General features: G+C 39.6%; 1 protein-coding gene across 2 annotated transcripts in view; it reads right to left on the minus strand.

Annotated features, from left to right (window-relative positions):
* Positions 1–20,733: 20,733 nt before the first annotated feature.
* ENKUR (enkurin, TRPC channel interacting protein) overlaps positions 20,734–22,608 on the minus strand; it is a 30,690-nt gene continuing 28,815 nt past the window's right edge. For both annotated transcript variants that reach the window (XM_078329615.1, XM_078329616.1), the window contains one exon: positions 20,734–22,596. In XM_078329615.1, the coding sequence (XP_078185741.1) occupies positions 22,590–22,596 (7 nt within the window). In that variant the 3' untranslated portion in view covers positions 20,734–22,589. The remainder of the gene's footprint in view (positions 22,597–22,608) is intronic.

The raw sequence follows: 22,608 nt of genomic DNA on the forward strand, positions 1-22,608 counted from the left end.
ATTAACCTGATTTGAAGCTCTTAATGTTTGGAATGTGAAGAACAATAATATTATTAAATTCAAAATCAATGAGTATACTTAAAATAAGCTCTATGGCAAACATAACTACATCATTAAATCTCAATATTTAATTTCTAAGGAACAAGTGTAAGTGGATCAAATTTTTTAAATTGTTTAAACATTTTTCTAAGTGTCTGTAAAAAAGGATTAGAAAAAGTACATACATATTGAAAGATTGTTCCCTGATGCAGAAGTGGGCATTGAATTTGGTATTTGGGTTGAAGCAGTTCTCTGTTTCCACAGGCATTTTATACACTGTTCAGTTACCGTGCTCAGTGGTTTTCTTATCCGAGCACTCACTTTACCTTACAATCATAATCCTTCTGAACCCAAACCTCAGGCCAATGTTGTTATTATCTCACTTTGTCTCTTGGCTTGAGAAGGAACCTTCAGATTCTCTTAGGTTCATACCAAACCCACAAAGAAAACAACCCTAAAACTCACACACAGGTGAGAACTTTTCAACACACTTTAAATGAAGGCCATTCAAAGAATACAAGACCAGAAAAATCTAGATTGCATGGCAAGGCCAGATGCTGAACCCAGAAATAATAATTTCTTTCTACCTCCAAGATTGATGTCACTCACTGGCTTTCCACTCTCAGATTTCTCAGCATGTTCATTACAATCAGCCACAGAGCACAGCCGTCACTCAGGTCACCTTTTGCAGAGAATGAAGGGATGAGAGATGGGTGACTCAGACTTCTCTGTGGGTCTGGGGATTTTGCCAAAGCTTAAATAACACACACAGAATGTCTTAGCAATTGTAAAGTCAAACCTGGACATTGTACACATTACCTTTCACCTTCTTAGTCAAGTCATATTACCTTTCCCATTCTGTTTTTGTGTGTGCAGTGTTACCTGTAACCTTTCTGTATTCTTTTTCAACATTTATTCTAAGTCTTAAAACTAGTCTGTGTTTCTGAGCTTTTGCTTTAGGCATTGTTCGCAGGTTCGGTACAACTGTCTAATCAACTGGGTTGATTTTTAAAAGCAGCAGACTTTTTTAAACGATAAATATGCAGAATGGTTATTGAAGTTGTTATTACTCAGAAGCCTCTTTCAGTTGGTTTGCAAAACGTGGAACATACAGTTCTGATGATTTTTCTTATTCTTAGAGACATTACACATTTTTGAAAAGTTTTTTTTCCAAATTTCCTTTCATATTTCCTTTTTCTTCTTGTAAAAGACAAATAAAAAGAAAAACTCTGACATTAAAAGCAAACCATGAAAAATGATGTAAAATGACAGGCAACCAAAAATTCCCAAAAGCCAGTTTGCTTTTTACTAGAGAAAAATAAAAATGGTGGAAATAATGATCTGAGAAACATTCCCCATTTCACACATCACATTCTATGAGGATTGATGAAGAATGCAGGAAAGTCTTCTCTATCTATTGTCAAAAGCTGTGGATAGCTCTGTCATGCTGTTATTCTCTAGGCTTGGGGGCTTAGAAGATTTTACCAATGGAAGTAACTGGATTTGTAAAACCCCATGCATTTTACCTGGTTTTAGATCAGGGTTTCCCAATATTAGCATTATAGAGATTTAGAGCTCCATGATTTTTTGTTGTGGGATTGTCCTGTGTATTGTAAGCTGTTTAGCAACATTCCTGCCTTCTTTTGCCCCTGGGAACACAGTAGCAACACCAATTGTTACCATCAACAATGTCTTCAGAAAATGCCAAATTTCCCTGGTGGTTGGGGTAGAGGGTAATAGCACAAACTCATCCCCAGCTATTTGTAACCATCACTGCCCTAGAGTAACAGCTCTTATACTGGCCTCAGCTGTTTCTTACTCTGTTTTGAGGAGATAAATGAAAATGTTAGGCTCATAGCTGATAGACCTGTAGACAACAGGTCTATAGCTCTCTTGAATATGGGAATAATGAGAGAAAAGTTTGTGGCGGGGTCGGGTGGAGAGGGGGCAGTTCTTTCTTTCATGCTTCCTAGAATAAAAAAATATAAACACGAAGAAAATATAAATTGTTTCAAACATAGAGAAACATAAGTTAAATGAAACTCAGGCCAAAATGCAAAGCCAAACTTAGAGACCTGCACTGTCTTTTTAATATAAAATTAATCATTTTCTATTTTCTCCTAGTCTTTCAAAATTGGAATTTTGAGTTTATAATATTAATAGACATCCAAGATTCATTGATATTACTTCCATTTTATATAAAGGAAGACGACTCTTGGGAATCTAAGCAATGAACTTATGACTACCCACAGTAATGATATTTTAAATTCATGAGGCTTACAGAAGGATCTAGAAGTGAGGTTCTCTTCTTAGACCTGCCTTTAAGATAAAACTGTCCAGGCTGAGCAGCGTGGCTCATGCCTGTAATCCTAGCACTTTCAGAGTCCTGGGTGGGCAGATGGTTTGAGCCAAGGAGTTCAAGACCAGCCTGGGCAACTTGGCAGAACCCCTTCTCTACTAAAAATACAAAAAATTAGCTGGTCATGGTGGTACATCCCTGTAGTTCTGGCGACTCAGGAAGCTTAGGTGGAAGGATCACTTGACTAGGAGGTTGAGGCTACAGTGAGCCATGATCATGTCACTGCATTCCAGCATGGACAACAGAGTGAAATCCTGTCTCAAAAAAAAAAAAAAAATTAGGACAATCCTGGCTAAGATGAACAAGCCATTGTCCTGCTATTGTGGGAAAACCTGGAATCAGTATCCCAACCCTGAAATCTACCACGTCCTGACTCTGTCACTTATTGTGTGATCTTGGGACTCATGGCCTAGGGTTCAGTTCCTTTGTGTGAAAAATGATGTGGGAAGTAGAAAAGTTCCTTTTTAAAATTTTCTTCCTTTTTAAAGAATAAGTGTGCTAATAACTTTGTTAAGCCCTATTCCATGTAGCTGTTAAACATACCATGCTTATAGACACGTAGTACATTCTTTGTCCTTGTACTTTAACCAAGATATCTGTGCTGGACATGCTCACAGGCATGTCCCAGCTCTCCATTGCTTTTATCTGTTTAGAAAAGTTTTAAGTTGTTAGCCAATCGGGTTTTAGTTTAGATTGAGAGGTCTGGCTCCAGCCAATGGTGATCAGACACAGCAGTAAGGATGATCCCCAAATGAGTAAAGGATAAATTTGTGTGTTTTTCTTTGTTCTTTGTACTCTCACAGCGTGATGGCTAGTGAAGGTACCCTTCCTGCAGTCCAGGAAGTAAAAATTGTGTTGCTGAAAAATCCTTTGTCCCAGTGTTAATTTTTCTTTGTGGCACTGAGCATATATTTCCAAAAAAATGAGAATAACTGTAATTGATTGATTTGACTGTTGTGATGATTATGCTAGTATCATTATCAACACTACCCACCTTATTCTTCCTCCTTTCCTCCTTTTCCTTCTTTCCTCTCCACGTGTGTCTGATCCACGGGCCTCCCAGGGGCCACAGCCCTCATTGACTTGCCCAACCTTGATTCTGAGTCCTAGCCCTATAGAGAGATCAGTCACACCTCTGCAGGGTTTTCAGAAAAAGAAGCTTGCATGCTTCATCAAATTGGCTCTGTCAATTTCTTACTACTTGAAATGATTTCTTTAAATTTCCAAGTGCTTAGATTCCTATGAATGTGGAAAATTAAGTTCTTTGTGAAATATAATCAGAAATGCCTTAGGGTTGAGTGGGAGGAATTATGGATGGATACTCAGTCCTTTGTAGGGCCCTCCATTTCATTTTGAGGAGTTCTAGTTATTGAAAAGTGTGGATACTTTCCTCTTGATTTTTCTTCTGGAACAACACTGGTTGCATCTCTTTTCTTGTTCACTAGTGAGCTATAGAAATCAGCAAGTCATGGACCTGTAAAGTTGCTGCATTTACAGATTTTATATGAGAATACATCGAATACAACATTATGAAACAAATTTCACAGCTATACAACCACCTGAAACCTAGTCTTGTTTCTTGCATCTAGTAGAGGTTGTATAACTTGGGAGGCTGATATGAACCTTTAGTTAAATAATTTACAGAGTATGAACATTAAAATTTCAGAATAAGAGATATAATTGGCAGAGAAAACAAGTTATATTTGGCCTTACCTGCAATAGTATTTGGATATTGACTCAGTAGAGGATGCGCATACGAATACTTTTTCAAGAACACATCCAGATTCATCACCTTCCTCTAGAAGAATGTGTATGAAGCACAGTGCAAGGAGAGTAGAAACTGGAACCTCTCTGCTGCATCCAGAAAATAGAAAATTCAATATGTCACTTACGCAATTTGCCATTTTGGCATCAATACCACCTTTATATTTAAAGAAGAAAAATGAAATGCATGCAAAGAAAGGCCTTAATAATAAAGTGGCTAAGAAAAGAGAGACCCCAATGTGTCAAACGTGCAACCTCCCCATTAACTTTGAAAGCAGCGCCGACTTTTGCTGAGACCACACCCCCCTCCGTTTTTCTTCAGTCTTTTCTCCCAGTGCTGTGGGCCTTTTTTTGGACACCAGAAACACCTTTCTCTGAGACAATTTCCAGCATTTGCTGAGCAGTCTGGGCTGCAAGCCCAGTCCTCCAACACCCTTTTCATTATTCTCTTAATGGAATCACGCTTTGTTAGAATGTGTCACTCCACACACATGAGGATTAAAATGGATGGAATATGATACAAGAAGGATGCTGGAGATGAAGTGAAATCTTAGCGAAGAGTACTTCTGGAACCCTTTAGGCGTCTGAGCATATCCCTTTAATTATGGGCATCCACACTCTCACCCATCAACACCTCTACTACAAATTATTGATGGGGAGATCTTGGACAATTACCTAACTTCTCCATGCTTCAGTTTTCCTATCAGTAAAAGAGGATGATAATTATATCTACATCATAAAGTTATTATAAAGACTAAGTGAGTTAATTTAGATTAAGCACTTAGAATAACACAGACCCTAGTAAGAGCTATATATGTATATGTTTGATGTTGTTTCTATAACAGAGAAGACAATGTGGCGGTTTCTCTGTTTTTCACTTTATTGGCTATTCATGGCTTTGAAAAGTCATAACACTTTATTTATCTTTTACCTAATTAAATAAGGAGATTTACTGCCAGTTATGAGCAAGACCTGATGCTTTGCACATCATAACAGGCCAGAAAGATTCCAGATTCCATATCAGGTTTAATTTTTGGCCTCCATGAATTCAGAGCTCCTGAGTCTTCTTTTTCTGGTGTGTGTGTATGTGCATATGCATAGTGTGTGTGTGTGTGTGTGCATGCGCATGCACTAAAGAGTGGCAGAGACAGATCCAGCTGGTCTGGACTGCTTGTTCTTCTGTCATTACTCTACATAATAAAACCGTGTGATTTCTTTCATCATGTGCAGCTGGTACCACCTGGTCTTCCTTTAATGGATGTTCTGCCCAGAAATGATGAAAGGCTTTGGCTCTGACAAATGAGAATAAACCCCCAAATGAGTTGACTACTCAGCGTGTAGGTAGAGCGAGAAGGATCGTGAATTTTAGTTCTTCTCTTTCTTTCACTGAAGGCTTATAGCTCTCATTGCGTTACTCTTTGCTTAATTCTATGTTTAGGTCCTCGAACAAATTTTACAAGAGACTTTTCATCAGTCTCACTGTAATCCTGACCCTCCTTTATGCCTTTGTTGACCTTGAGTGGACAGTAGTGACACTGATGTGCATGTGTGTGTATGATGTGTGTGTGATATGTTGTATGTGTGTATATAAGACGTGTATGATGTGAGTATATGTGTGTGTATGATGTATGTGTGTGATATATTGTATGTGTGTATATAAGATGTGTGTATGATGTGAGTGTGTGTGTATGGTGTGTGCATATGTGTATATATGTGTGTGTGTGATGTGTGTGTGTGTGTGTGTGTATATGGGTATGATGTGTGTATGAGGCATGAGCCCCCATGTCCAGAACATTTGACTTCTTTATAAGTAGCAACATGAATGTTTTCAGTCCTTTGGCTGTGAAGACTCACACTTTTAGAGTCTATAAGTCATGTTTGCTCAGGATGGGTGTTACATACTCAAGATATTATGAATGTTTCATAACTCTTTTTCTGCATGTCCATCACAGAACTACAGAATCCACAGATCTCTTTTGGATAAGTGAGTTCTGAAGAAAAAAATCATGTAACAAGGAAAAAATGAAAAAGGCGACTATGATGCTGACTTTTCTAACAAACGCAACAAGCTGTAGTTTTGGTGTATTTATTTCTCTGCTTTAATAAGATTGTACCATATAATTTTTTTTTTTTTTTTTTGTGAGACGGAGTTTTGCTCTTGTTACCCAGGCTGGAGTGCAATGGTGCGATCTTGGCTCACCACAACCTCCGCCTCCTGGGTTCAGGCAATTCTCCTGCCTCAGCCTCCCGAGTAGCTGGGATTACAGGCACGCACCACCGTGTCCTGCTAATATTTTGTATTTTTGGTAGAGACGGGGTTTCACCATGTTGACCAGGATGGTCTCGATCTCTTGACCTCGTGATCCACCCGCCTCGGCCTCCCAAAGTGATGGGATTACAGGCTTGAGCCACCATGCCCGGCCTGTACCATATAATTTTTAAGGGAAAAAAATTCACAGAGAGCAGTGAATTTGAAGAAAAATGTTGGAGGGAGCTCTTCGTTTGAAAAGTACAAATCAGAGCAGTTTTCAAAACGGCTACTTAAGTGCTGTCTGTAGTTACAAAGCCCCTGTAGCTGATGAATTTTATCATGTGGAATGACATTTCAGGCCTTCATCGATATTTATCTTCTTTTATCAGGAATATTTCTTATGACATTCCCTAAGGAAGTCTAAAACTTTTCTAAGAAACTTTTGCATCATCTTGAACTTGCATCTGCCAAGCTTGATTGCCTTAGAAAAAACTCACTCTTTTATATCGTTTTGCATAGCAACATCCCAAACACAGCAAACATGATGATGCATGGAAAATGAGGAGTCTGGGAGAAATACAGCTATGAAGCGGCCAACTTGTGCTTCCAGAAACCGCTTGAGGATGGTGTTGCTTCTCTCCCATGACAGCTGCAAGAGTCCAGCCCCATTCATGGTTCTCATTTCCTGAAGCTCTTCCTTAGCCATTCTTACAAAGTTTTATTTTATTCTGAAATCAGGTGAAGAGGGGGGTAAAATCAATGTTTATTGAAGGAGGAAAAATCCTTTCAAGATGATCTCTACTCCCATAGGATGGGCTGCATATTTTAGAAGTATAGTAAGTATGCACTGTTCTGAAACAGTTACCATGGGAACAAAATTTTTTCCCATTAGATGGAAGGGTAATCACTGTCGTAAATTTCCACACGAATATCTAAGCTACTCAAATTAAGCATTGGTTGGGAGTCAAATCTATCTTACTGCACATTTACACACTATTTTAAGTAGGCAGATGATAGATAGAGAAGAGTTATAGAGAGAATGCTTTCTTTAAGATACTTGCATATCCAGGGATGGGTGTGGTGGCTCAGGTCTGTAATCTCAGCACTTTGGGAGGCAGGAGGATTACTTGAGGCCAGGAATTGGAGATTAGCCTGCACAACATAGCAAGACCCTGACTCTACAAAAAATTAAAAATTAGCTAGGTGTGATAGTGTGCACTTGTAGCTCCAGCCACTTGAGAGGCTGAGGCAGGAGGATCGATCATTTGTGCCCAAGAGTTCAAGGTGCAGTGAACCTTATTTGTGCCACTGCACTCCAGTCTGGGTGACAGAATGAGATCCTGTCTCTATTAAAAAAAAAATAGTTTGGGTCTGGGCATGGTGGCTCATGCCTGTAATCCCAGCACTTTGGGAGGCTGAGGTGGGCAGATCACCTGAGGTCAGGAGGTCAAGACCAGCCTGGCCAACATGATGAAACTCCATTTCTACTAAAACAGAAAAATTAGCCAGGCATGGTGGCATGCACCTGTAATCTCAGCTATTCAGGAGGCTGAGGCAGAAGCATCACTTGAACTCAGGATGTGGAGGCTACAATGGGCCTAGACTGTGTCATTACACTCCAGCTTGGGCAACAGAATGAGACTTTGCCCCCTGCCCCAAAAGAAAGTATGCACAACCAACAACCAAACTATATGTTTACTAAACAAACCATCAAAGAGGGCACTTTGACACTCACTTTTTTTGAGACAGGGTCTTGCTCTGTCACTGAGGCTGAAGTGCAGAGACACAGTCATAGCTCACTGCAGCCTCAAACACCTCTGTTCAAGCAATTCTCTCACCTCGGCCACCTGAATAGATGGGACTACAGGTGCAAGCCATTACTCTTGGCTAATTTTTTAAAAATTATTTTTTATAGAGACAGGATGCCACTATGTTGCCCAGGTGGGTCTTGAACTCCTGGGCTTAAGCAATCCTCCCAGGGAGGCCTCCCAAAGTGTTGGGATTACAGGTGTGAAACTATGGCACCTGGTCACCCATCGCTTTCTAATTCAGCTCTAACTTCCTAGGAGGACGTCATCCCAGCTTGAGACTGGAAAGCCCTCCCAAGAAATACCAAAGAGGATTCTTACAGCCTCGCTCATAAAGATTTATTGTGAAGAAAAGAGCGAATGTAACATACGACTGTCTAAGTGGATACATAGAGTTCTGTGAACAATACCAAGTGTCAAGTGGGGTTTGCACAGTGAGCTGGATTTGAGCCAGGTTTTTTAAAAAAGAGGTAACATCTAGGAAGCAGTGGGATGTTTTGGTAGAAGAGGATATTCCATTTATCTTACAATGTGCAGTTTTTGAACATATCTAAAATTCGCAGTCACTGTCAGCCAGGCGGCAGTTGTGGTGTATGCAACGTTATGCGCCCAGGAGCAAACCTGGTTATTGTAACTTCAGTTGAGTTTTGTCCATTGTTAGCTCTGTGCATGTTAGGTTTAACTGACGCTGAAAATGTCTTGGCCGGGCTCAGTGGCTCACACCTGTAATCCCAGCACTTTGGGAGGCCGAGGCAGGTGGATCATTCAAGACCGCCTGGCCAACGTGGTGAAACCCTGTCACAACAAAAAATTAGCCAGGCGTGGTGGCCAGCATCTGTAATCCTGGCTACCCAGGAGGCTGAGGCACAAGAATCGCTTGAACCTGGGAGGTAGAGGTTGCAGTGAGCCAAGATTGCACCATTGCATTCCATCCTGGGCGACAAAGCGAGACTCCGTTAAAAAAAAAAAAAAAGGTCTTACAAAAGATAACACTAGGCTGGAAGCGTTGCCTTGTGGCCATGATCTCAGCACTTCAGAAGGCTGAGGCAGGTGAATTACCTGAGGTCAGGAGTTTGAGACCAGCCTGGCCAACATGGTGAAACACCATCTCTACTAATAGTACAAAAATTGCCAGGTGTGGTGGCACATGCTGTAATCCCAGCTACTCTAGAGACTGAGGAAGGAGAATAGTTTGAACCTGGAAGGCAGAGGTATGGTGAGCCAACACTGTACTCCAGCCTGAGCAACAGAGTGAGACTCCATCTCAAAAAAAAAAATTACACTACTATTTGTCCTGGGAAAGGTAACTTTTTAAAAAAATCTATACAGAAAGATGCCAAAACTGAGCAGAGTGGCAGGATTTGATATTAGTTAAAGGAAGTTGTTGTCTTGGGAGGAAAGACCAATATCAAAATGCAGATGAGGAGTTGGTAGCTTGGAATAAAATCCCAGAGATGATGCTGGAGTCCAACCTTTCCCTCTTGCATGAAAAGTTGGGACATAATTTACGTATATAGCTATATACAACATATATAGTTGTCTGTATTTTACCATATTTTCTGACAGTGCAGAAAATATGGTAAAATATAGATGCTGACAATTGTGAGTTTGAAATTGACGAAGATAAATCCAGCCGCGAGTGTAAGGATGTTTTAGGATTATAGCAGTCTGCCTTATCAGCGGGGAATACAGTCCAAGACCCCCAGTGAATGCCTGAAACTGCAGGTAGTACTGAACCCTGTATATAGTATATATTTTTTCCTGTACATATCTAAATTAAGCTGTAATGTATAAATTAGGCACATAAGAGATAAGCAGCCACTGATAATAAACTAGAACAATTAAAAGAACAAGCTGTTCACAATTTCACAGATAGAACATTCCTTCTTACCCTAGATCTTAGCAACCGCAGCATACAATTTTTTTTCTTTCCTTATTAAGTCCATAACTTTCACCATTTCTCTTAAAAGAAGCACTTTATGGCTTTGTTTTGGCATTATTTGAGTTGCCAACAGCCCCACGCTTACACTTTGGAGACATTATGAAGTAAAATAAGGGTGAATTGAGAGTGAACCCAAGCACTGTGATACCCTAACAGTCAACCCGACAGCCTGTCCACTATGTGGGACACTAAGTAACTACTGGATGGGCAGGGAGTGTAGACAGCTTATCCCTTTGTTCCCTTTGCTGAACAAAGGGACAATAGAGGTCCAGGTGGGATGGAGCAGGATGGTGCAAGATTTCAACACACTACTCAAAACGGCATGCAGCTTAAAATTACGGATTACTTATTTCTGGAATTTCTCATGTAATATTTTCTAACCATGTTGACCACAGGTAACTAAAACTGTAGAAACTGAAACTACAGATACAGGAGGACATAGTGTACCACTACACCTTATCCTTAATCTTTTTATGCCACATAAGAATACATGAAAAAGGGCCAGGCGCGGTGGCTCATGCCTGTAATCCCAGCACTTAGGGAGGCTGAGGCGGGTGGATCACGAGGTCAAGAAATGGAGACCATCCCGGTCAACAAGGTGAAACCCCGTCTCTACTAAAAGTAAAAAAATTAGCTGGGCACGGTGGCATGTGCCTGTAATCCCAGCTACTCAGGAGGCTGAGGCAGGAGAATTGCCTGAACCCAGGAGGCGGAGGTTGCCGTGAGCCGAGATCGCGCCATTGCACTCCAGCCTGGGTGACAAGAGCGAAACTCCGTCTCAAAAAAAAAAAAAAGAATACATGAAAAAAACTTGTATCTTAAGTTGAAAAGGGCTCTTTCAGCAAGTACAAAATAAAGGTTAGAAGAGATAAGGAAATATTATGTTTTCCTTAATGGTATATAAGATAATGATAACTTTTTTTTGGCGGGGGACCTCTTTCACACGGGCTGGAGTGAAGTGGTGATCTCAGTTCATTGCAACCTCTGCTCCCTGGGTTCATGTGATTCTCCTGCCTCAGCCTCCCGAGTAGCTGGGATTACAGATGTCTGCCACCATGCCTGGCTAATTTTTGTATTTTTAGTAAAGAAGGGGTTTCATCATTTTTGCCAGGCTGGACTTGAACCCCTGATCTCAGGTGATCCACCTGCCTTGGCTTCCCAAGGTGCTAGGATTAAGACATGAGCCACCATGCCAGACCATGATAACACTTTTCAGATGACATTTTAGGTTTAATGATATACAGACATGTACAAAAATTGAATAAGAAAAGGGTAATCTTAGAACATGCTATAGGAGAGCAGAAGTTCAGTATATGGGGTGAGAGTGGGACAGGAATCAAATTCCATAAGATCCTCAGAAAAAATGTCAGTAAATGTAGTAATTTCAGAATTTGTTTTCTCTTAAACAGTTGAATAAATTGTCTAGAACATTTGAATTCTGATGTGATTTTTAAAATTTTTAACAATTCCAATGTAATCAAAAATCTATTGTAAGAAAATTAGCCCCAGTATGTGTATTATGACATTATAATAATAAAATGTCAGTCTGAAAACTCACTTGTTATACTTTAATTCTGTTTACATAAAAAATACAATAGTTCTTAAAGAAAAGCAAATGTCTTATGAAGAATCAATGCCAGATAATACTTAAATATACTTACATTTTATGAGATAATGCTGGGAACATAAGCCTAAATGACAATAGAATAATACAGATTTTTACCAAGAGGATTATTCTGATTAAGCCATTTGGCTTATAATTTTCCTTTTTGAAAATTTTTTTTACTTATAAAAATTATAATAGTTGTCATCAACATGCTTGATTAATACTGAAATAACTAGAAATTTTGAAGTTTTACAATCTTGGCACATTTTAAATTTTATTTTATAAAATATATATAGAAAAAGCAGATTTTAGGATTTACAACTATTTTAATTCCCTAAAAGGCGTGCCAGAGCTATCTTTAATAACACTTTGGGTGCATTACCAAAGAATTACAGCAGTTTAATGGTACAGCGAGGTGGGGATTCAAATTCTAAGATAATGTTAAAATTTGCAGCCTAACTCATCCATCTCACTGTTCGTACCCTCTGTACCTATAAAGCATTTTTGCTAGTTAGTGCTGGACACCATCTTACTAAGTGGGTGGCAGCTGCCTGTCATCTCAATAATTCTGAAAAAAAGCCAGGGAATTTGTTTTAAAGCATTTGTCCAGATTAAACCACATGTGGCCTCCAGGGTGCTCTGGGCCTAAAGCCTAAGCCTGCTGGCTGCGTTGAGCCATCGAGCTTATCCAGAAAATTAAAAAAAAAAAAAGAACAAACTGCATCCTCAAAGCCAATAAAGATAAAAGAAACCTACATTAGTCCAAAACAGCACAGCTCATGGGTGGGAACTGCACAAGATTAAGATTTGTCCTCAGTATTGGCCTCAGAAAAGTCAGGGGATAGAAAGGAAAGTAGACAGCTGCTGGGTCCTTCTGTTTTTTGTTTAGCTTGCTTAAAAGAAACTTAGACAGTTTGTCTTGATTGATTTGTATTGATTAATTTTAACTTTGTCTTTATTAATTCTAGTGGTGAATAGTGGCCCTAAGCACACAATAGCAAACTGTGGTTATGATGTTGATAGGGTTAGGCTTTCTGTCCCCTCCCAAATCTCATCTAGAATTGTAATCCCTAGGTGTTGAGGGAGAGACTGATGAGAGGTGATTATGGGGGTGGTTTCCCCCATGCTGTTCTCATGATAGTGAGTTCTTATGAGCTCTCATGGTTTTATAAGGGGCTCTTCTCCCTTTGCTTCCCACACACACTCTCTCACCTGCCACCATGTTAGATGTGCCTGCTTTCCCTTCCGCCATGATTGTAAGTTTCCTGAGGTTTCCCCAGCCATGCGGAACTATGAGTCAATTAAACTTCTTTGCTTTATAAGTTACCCAGTCTTGGGTAGTATCTTTATAGCTGTGTGAAAACAGACTAATACAGTTGATGTATACTTAGGTAATACAATCGCTACAATGAATCTTTGGCATAGAATCCTATGAAAGATAAGATTTGATAGAATCTCTGTACCTTAGGATCATAATTTAATTTATCATGATAGTCATTGAATAAAGTGGCATCTAAGTGATAGGAAAGATTGTTAAGCAGGCTGTAAAGCTGTTGACCTTGTTATTCTATGGCAAAACGTTTGGTAAAATTGTCACTTGCACTGTTAGAGAAAGGAAGCCACATTCCTATCTACCCCCTCCTGGGAGACTGATTGGAAAAACTCTGAATATTGTCATGGGTTAGAACGATTGCTCCTAAGTACTTTTAGCAGGATCATATAGAAGAGAAGGACCAAGGCGAGAAGTGTACAGTTTGCATGGAGAGATGTAAGTGTACAGAGGAGATTCTATTGTGTGTGAAGGGAGGGTATCTCTGAATGCAGCCTGTAATCTAGAGTTAATAAACAAGTATATTCTTGGCACTGGAAAAGTACAATCAAGAAAGACAAAAACACAGGTCACAGGAAGTAGCAGGCCCAAATGCAGACCCCACCACTGGGATAATGAAAGCAGAACTCAGATGGTTGCAATGTTAAAATTTTCAGCCTAACTCATCCACCTCACTATTTATACCATCTATATCTATAAAATGCTTTCTTTTTTTTTTTTTTTTTTTGGAGACAGAGTTTCGAGAGTTTCGTTCTTGTTGCCTAGGCTGGAGTGCAATGGTGTGGTCTCAGCTCACTGCAAACTTTGCCTCCTGGGTTCAAGCAATTCTTCTGCCTCCCAAGTAGCTGGGATTACAGGTGCCTCCCACCATGCTTGGCTAATGTTTGTGTTTTTAGTAGAGCTGGGGTTATACCATGTTGGCCAGACTGGTCTCAAACTCCTGACCTCAGGTGATCCACTTTCCTTGGCCTCCCAAAGTTCTGGTATGAGTCACCATGCCCAACTATAAAGCATTCTTACCAGTTAGTACTGAACATTATCTTACTAAGTGGGTGGCAGCTGCCTGTCATCTCAATAATTCTGAAAAAAAAAAAAAAAAAAGTCAGGGAATTTGTTTTAAAGCATTTGTCCAGATTAAACCTATGAATTTTCCAATTAATCCCGATTAAAAAATTCAACACAGTGTGGCCAAGGACAGCACATGGAGTGTCCCATATCCATAGCATTTTTTCCATCCAGAATAAAAACATAGGTATTGAAAACCAATGAAACCATTGCTTTCTTAATGAGATCCACAATATTGATAGTGTGTGGTAAAGAATGAGATAATAAAAAAGCTATTCCCAACATGAAGTCTTACACTCATACATGATGCCTTTTATGACAAGAGTCTTCTGATTTCTGTAGGCTGTGACAGAAGAAAACCAAGTATCTGTAAAATAGGTGTAATTCTCCTATAGACATATATATAATTATTTTCAAACTATGGATACTTATATGCATAGAATGTATACAGTTAGAAAGATACACAAGAAGTTGGTCATAGTTGTTGCTTATGTGAAGGAGGACTCAGGGGCCGTCAGAAAGGGACATGAGAAAGATGTCTTCTTCCTACTTACCTTTGGGTAAATTATACATTTTTTTTTTTTTTTTTTTTTTGAGACAGAGTTTCACTCTTGTTACCCAGGCTGGAGTGCAATGGCGCGATCTCGGCTCACCGCAACCTCCGCCTCCTGGGTTCAGGCAATTCTCCTGCCTCAGCCTCCTGAGTAGCTGGGATTACAGGCACACGCCACCGTGCCCAGCTAATTTTTTGTATTTTTAGTAGAGACAGGTTTTCACCAGGATGGTCTCGATCTCTTGACCTCGTGATTCACCTGCCTCAGCCTCCCAAAGTGCTGGGATTATAGGCTGAGCCACTGCACACATTTTAGGTCATGTATGTACGTTACCTAATCACACACAGGCAAAAACAGCACAGTAAAAAATAGTTCCTAATACAATCAGCAAGTGCAATTTTCAAGCTCATTCACTGCATTGCTTTTAATAGGAAATATAAAAGCAACTTAAATGTCCATCAATAAGGTACTGGTGAAATATATTACATATCCCTGCACAAGTCAACACCATACCTCTACAAAAATGAATGAAGAATATGTATTAATAAAAAATGAACTTCACAGCATTACTAAATGAAAAAGGCAAATGTTATTGTATACTCTCATTTAAATTTTAAAAAGTGAGAGAAATATATGTTTGTAATTATATATGTACATGTGTATATATATGCATTTGTTTATATACAGTATTTATAGAAAAGTTACATTAAAAATAGATAACATTAGTTGTGTCGTGAAAGGAGAATTTGGTAGCAGAAGTTCAGGAACGTGATGGATATTTTTTATTCCAAAAGAATTCCACAGATGTTTTTCACATCAGCAACATTGTTTAGATAAGTTTATGTTCTTGTTTCACAGGCATCACTGACTTGAGTGTCTAAAGTAAAGCAGTTTTAACAAAAAATACACTACCATTCTATTTTTATTTCCTACATAGGCACCTCCTTTAGGATAAAAATAAATCTGCATCTAACGGCCATATCTGCACGTGCAATTTTAAAAATTAGTATGTGCATGGCCTTTTTACACCAATCCTGTGAATCACTGCCTTTCAGTTTGCAGGTATAATTGGCATTCACCTACTCTGTTGCTAACCTCAGTTCTTTTTCATCAAGCATATTATGTAGAAAGAAAGAAATGCTACCACCTTTGACTTCACTCAACAATTTTTTATTACGAACACATAGCTTTTCTTTCTGTTGGTGGTGGTGGCCTCAGAATTGTCCTAAGAGCCTAGAATGTTCTTTTATCATTGGAAACTCTCATTCTAGATAAAAGGACGCGTCATTCCTTTTTTTCTTTTCTTCTCCCATCCCTCTCCCTCTCTCCTCTCTCTCCTGTCCTCTCTCTCTTCCTCCCTCCCTCTCTCTCTCTCTTTTCTCTTTCTCTATCTTCTTCTTTTCTTCTCCTTCTTCTCTTTTTTTAAAATAGCACTGGCTTCCCAGAGAGACCATGCATTTAAAGTTTTTAGAAGAGGAAGAATCTGTGGTTGAAAACCTCAAATGATTGTTATTAAGAAAGTTTTCATCTGAAAAGACTGAAAAATTAGTGACAGTTTTTGCTTTACTTCTAGTACTTTTGCATTCTTTCTAGTATGTCAGCTGATGTTCTTGGGTTGATATGTGTTGGTGCAAATCATTGGTTCTCTATCCACTGGAGCTTTCCTGAATTCTGATCAGTTTGGACATCAAACCCTTGTTTGCACTAAGTTGAAATCGTCACAGAGTTTTATAGTTACAGACCATTAGGACTAGAAGGAGGGTTGGATAGAATCTGGTTCAGTTTCTTTGTATTACAGATAAGAAAAATAAGGCTAAGGCTCATTAAGTGATTTTTCCAAAAGTTACATAACTTGCTGCCAGTCAGACCTGCTGATTTTTTTTAAACCACAGCACATTTCAGCAGGAAAAAAAACCTAACCCTCCAGAAAAATTATCTTGCTCTTTTTTTCCCCTGATCTATGTTTGTCTCTCACTTAGAGTAACCAGTATTTATGAATAAATCTCCTGAGGTTTACCAAGAACACGGAAAGTAGCAAAATTAGATTGTTCTCTTGAGAGTTACTTATGATGCTATTGGTCCCCTTAACTGCTGAAAACTTTCCTTGGCCTGTTGAAAAGTTTCCTTCAATCTGGCGTTCGAACTATCTTACTGTGGATGGTGTTAACAGGCATGGTGGGTCCCATGCTAATGTTGTGGCTGGTATTCATGGCATTAACATATCTAGAGAGAGAAAAGGATTCAGTGGGAGAGTTTGGACTACACATAATGAAACAGAGGCCAGGGTGCCGGTGTAGATGTTGACCTTTGTCTAGCTCGGAGCCAGGAGAAAGCCTTGGCCAGAGTGTTGAAGGTATCATTTTAATTGTTAAGGATCTACTTTAGGGAAAAGGTGCTCCTTTCTTGAATTTTCTTGGCCTTTTGGTTTTCTTTTGACCTTTCTGGAAACTGAACTTTTATTGTTTTGGTCTTTCACCTACTGACTCCTCTCCCACCTGCCCTCTAAATGGTACAGTTGCTGAGAACTCATTTTCGTTGCCATCTCACTTTGTCCAAGGTGATCTCATTCACACGGATGAATCCCCAAACAGACAGCTCTACCCCACATCTCTTTTGATCTGAATTTCTCAATCTATCTTCCCGTCTCTTGATCTAAATTTCCACAATTGTCATAAGCCTAATAGGTTGAAAGTCATATTCTTGATCTCTTCACCATATCTTCCCTTAAACTCCTCCTTCCCTAGGTTTCCCCAGTTCAGAAAGTGGCAGCCACCACCCCCAATGCTACTGCCCTCCTGCCCATTGCTCAAATCAGAATTTGGTGGTGAACCTTGAAACTTCCCTCTTCCTTCTTTCAGTCCTTCACCAAGTTATATTTTTACCTCCTAAATATTTCTTGAAACCTACAGCTACTCTTTAATCTGTACCACTACAGCCTTGGTCTGTGCCACTGTGTTCTTTACCAACTAGTCTCCCCATCCACATCTGATCTTCTCCGGTCCGTGTAGCAAATGATAATTTACAAATACTGATTGCCTCGTGCCACCTCTCTGCTTAAAACATGTCAGTGGTGCCTGCTTTCCTTCTCATCTTCAGCTTCACCTTTCTCCCCTTTTCTAAGTTCATTCCAGTCCCATGGATGCTTTGCCTATCCATCAAGGGTTTCCTGCCCCAGATCCTTCACACATTCTGCTCCCTCTGCTTGGAATTCTTTCCCCTCTGCAACCCTTTTCTTCTCAACTTTTCCCAACTTCCACTAATTCCTCAGTCTCATTTAAAATGTCAGATTCTAGCTGGGCACGGTGGCTCAAGCCTGTAATCCCAGCACTTTGGGAGGCCGAGGCAGGTGGATCACAAGGTCGAGAGATCGAGACCATCCTGGTCAACAAGGTGAAAGCCTGTCTCTACTAAAAATACAAAAAATTAGCTGGCATGGTGGTGTGTGCCTGTAGTCCCAGCTACTCAGGAGGCTGAGGTAGGAGAATTGCCTGAACCCAGGAGGCGGAGGTTGCAGTGAGCCGAGATTGCACCATTGCACTCCAGCCTGGGTAACGAGCGAAACTTTGTCTCAAAAAAAAAATAAATAAATAAAATAAAATAAAATGTCAGATTCTACAAAATCTGATTTAGGATTCCCTTGGTATCCTCTTGCAGAGCGTCCTATTTTTTTTTTCTTTCAAAACACCAATTTCAATTTCTAATTATAAATGCATTATATTTGTGTGATTATTTCTGTCTTTCCAACATAGCTATTTTGTTCATCATTACACGCCCAGCAACTAGAACAGTTCTTGGCACATAGCAGAGAGTCAATATGGGTTGGATGACAATGAGTGAGTTATGTCAGCTGACAGGCTTTTTATAAAACAATCTAAATTTCTTTTTTCTTGTGACTCTGTTTTAGCCAAAGTACCTGTTGGGTGTTTTTTGTTTGTTTGTGATGACATCTGGCTCAGGCTAGAGTGCAGTGGCACCATCTTGGCTTGCTGCAACCTTTGCCTACTGGGTTCAAGTGATTCTCCTGCCTCAACCTCCTGAGTAGCTGAGACTATAGGTGTGCACCACCATGCCAAGCTAAGTTCTGTATTTTTAGTAGGGACAGGGTTTCACCATGTTGGCTAGGCTAGTCTTGAACTCCTGACCTCAAGCGATCCACCCACCTCAGCCTCCCAAAGTCTGGGATTACAGGTGTGAGCCACTGCACCTGACCCAAAGTACCTTTTGATTATAATTTATTTTCCCACATGGCTTGACAACTGGGACAGAATGCACTGATTATGGGGATTTATTTAGCTGAGAGGTATTTCTTAATTAAAAAATCAATGTCCAGGCAATAACTCAGGCTCACATAGACTTTAATTCATATGCATCTGACTCTGAGTTCCTGAGAACCGTGAAGCATGGGCCCTCAGGTCAAGTCCAGGGCTACACTGATTCACTAATAAATATCACCCATGAGGCTTTGTTGGACACAACAACCTTGCAGACCTTTCTCCTCAGTGTCTTTCTATCATTACTGATTGAAGCTTATCTTTCTTTTTGGAATGCCTGTGCTGAGTAACTTAGGAAGGATTGCCAAATTTTTGCCAGTTACTAGAGATAAAAGTTACCAAATATAGTTATCATCTGTGTGTGCCACTGAAGAGATTAACCAGGCTAGGCTATTCTCAGGCTAGAACTTCTAAGTGGTTCAATCAAGTCCTTTCTTGCAACCAGATTTTATTTCTGGGAATGTCTATTGGAAATATGCTAATGGGTCTAGCACCAACTGGACAAAAGGACTATGGAATTGAAAGAGAGTTCTTAATAACAAGTCATAGTATTAAGTTCATTGCCTTTCTGCATACCAGGGACTACGCTGTTATGCACATATTGTGCCATTCATTCTCATCATAACTCTATAGATCATGAATGGGTTAGCAACCCCATTTACAGGAAAGGAAAACATGGCTTAGAAAGGTTGTACGTAGCACAGTCAGTAAGCAGCTGAGCTGGAATGCAAACCTGAGGCTGCTTGACTCCAGTACCTGAGCTCTTAAGCACCATGTGAAACAGTCTCCTCCTACGTTGATTATATATTAACTGATTGGTATGTGATCAACCAGTTTGGTTAGCAGCCAAATTCTCTATCCTCCAAGTCTGATTTATGTCATGATAATAATGTCAAAAGACCATTAAAATACGTTTGGGTACAGTTCATTACTGTATTCATTAAGGATTATTTTTAGTACCTTCTCTATACCAACTGTTTTGCAGATTCTAGGGAATGCAGATGAAAAAATACACAGTACCTTCTCTTCACGAGCTTGCAATTTCATGGAAAACAGGCAAATAACCAGATATGCACAATACAATATGACCAGTGCTATAAAGGAAGGTCAGAATCTGAGGAATCAAAGAGGATTGTTATGGAAATGTGATGTGAGCTGAGAAAGACTAGGGATTTGCCAGGTAGCTACATAGGATGAGAGAAAGGGGCAGTTTTCTGGGTGGAGGAAACCATGTGTGCAGATCTGAGAAGTCTCTAGTACCTCAGTACTATGGAACGTCAGTTACAGTGGGTAGGGAAGAAGCAGCGTTTCAAGAAATGAAGCTAAAAAGATCATAGGCAAGGGGCCAGGCCACATCAAATCTTTATTCTACCCGTTCTTCTTTTGAACAGAAAGAGAAAACAAGTCAAACTAGCTGCATAATGAAGTTTGACCTTTTAGTTTCAGGTATCCACTGCCAGGTGACTGCAGTCTACATGTCTCTTAATTCATGCTCTCAAGAGAGGGAATCTGATCAGTCACTGGCCAGCTGTCCAAGTCAGGTGTTTGTCCCTCTTCTGGCTGATAGGATGACCCAGGTATGTGTGTATATGGATTAGGGGAGGTTGCACTGGCTCTATCCAAGGTTGGGATTCCATGGTAGGAATCACCCTCCTAGAATCAGTGGATGGGAATGTTTCCCTCTGTAGGCTGTGTGAAAGAAAGGCAACAAAGTCCATCTAGGACAACACTGTGGGCCATGGAGAAAAGTCTAAATTCTTTAATAGACATTTACAGAAAGCAAAAGAAGAATTATCTGTTAAAACCACAAAGTTTTCTTTTTAACTACTAAGGCAACTCCCACTGATGACTTCAAAGCATAATATCCATAAGGCTGAAGTAAGTAGAATATGTGTGCATTGCTACTGATTTTGAATTATTTAAAAATGTGTATGCATAGCAATCATCTCACAAATAAAATGCTAACCTAAACATCTCATCCTAAACTGTCAGAGAAAGGCTGGCTGGATCAACAGAGCCACCAGACAGAAAGAGACTGGGTCCCTGAGTGACTGCATGGAAGAGAGTTGTACCTCCACCCTTTGTCACATGGCACAGTAATATAAATGAAAAATGTATCTGAATCAGGCAACCAAGATTTGGAGTTAGTTTGTTAAAGCAACTTAAGTTGCTTACTTAGTGATGCAAGCGGGAATGATATGCACCATTTCTAGGCCTGGCCCGTACGTGGCTCTCCCTAACTCTGGATCCGATGCATGCTACCCACTCTGTGAGTCTGGGTCCCTGAGTGACTGCAGAAAAGGGTTGCTCCTGACCTGCTCACAGCAAAATACAGTTATGTCGGCAAAAAAGGAATTTCTGTTTATGTAATTATACGTATTGGAGTGCATTGTCATAGCTGTTAGTCTACCCTGAATAACAACCAACCATTCTTGATAAGTAAGCATTTATCACATATTATCCTTTATTTTATATCTGCCCTAAGTCAATAAAGGAATAAAAAAAAGAGACTCATACAGACAAGTTTCAAGTGAATTTTCAAAAAATAATTGCATATAAACTATTTTTCTTTAAGTAACCAAAAATAAGCTTTTCTATAAGGCTCCCAAATTCTGTGTGAAAAAAAGTTCAAAAGACTCTCATATTTTGTTTATTATGTTGTCCAGAGGATAAAAACCAGTGTAAGCGTAGGAACTGTTATTTATCTGCTATTTTATGGTTGCATATATTTTACCAAATTTTTCTAATTTAAAACTTATAAAATAACCTTTTCCTCTTAGATATTTAGAGCTATTTTTCTTAATTTGGGATGAAAACAGCTCCATTAATATAAACTTATTGCTTAATAGATTATGTAATCTTGGCTGGGCGTGGTGGCTCATGCTTGTAATCCCAGCATTTTGGGAGGCTGAGGCAGGCATATCACCTGAGGTCAGGAGTTCGTTGACCAGCCTGTTCAATATGGTGAAACCTCGTTTCTACTAAAAAATATGAAAATTATCCAGGTGTGGTGGTGCACGCCTGTAGTCCCAGCTACTCAGGAGGCTGAGGCAGGAGAATTGCTTGAACCTGGGAGGCGGAGGTTGCGGTGAGCTGAGATTGTGCCACTGCACTCCAGCCTGGGCGACAGAGTGAGACTCTATCTCAAAATCAAAATGTAATCTTATAAGTGATTAGAGTTAGAATTCACAAAATCGATAAGTAGAAAGGACCAAAAGAAAAAAATACATATCTAAATAAGATTTGCATAGTGAGCTGTGGAATAAAACAAGACTATCAAAGTTGGTATGCCAGAAAGGAGGCTGTTCTCCATCGCCAGCCTCCGTGGTGCCTTTTACAAGTCGTCCTCTTGATTTTGTAAGTAGTCTTCTTAATTTTTCTTCCTACAAATTAGAAGCCTTTCATCATCTACAGTGTTATGAATACTGAAAATATTTATCATTGGGAATAACTATAAATGTCATGGGTCACCAGAAAATACATCTTTTGCATTTGTGGAGCTCAGAAACAATGCGTTGGAGACACTTTATAGTAGTAAGAAGGCACGTTTCTATTTCCAGTTCAACATACTTAACACTTTTCAAAGTTGTGCTGTTTGGATCATGCACTGCAGAAAAAA

This window comes from Callithrix jacchus, chromosome 7, assembly GCF_049354715.1.
Source record: "Callithrix jacchus isolate 240 chromosome 7, calJac240_pri, whole genome shotgun sequence".
Taxonomy (NCBI): Eukaryota; Metazoa; Chordata; class Mammalia; order Primates; family Cebidae; genus Callithrix; species Callithrix jacchus.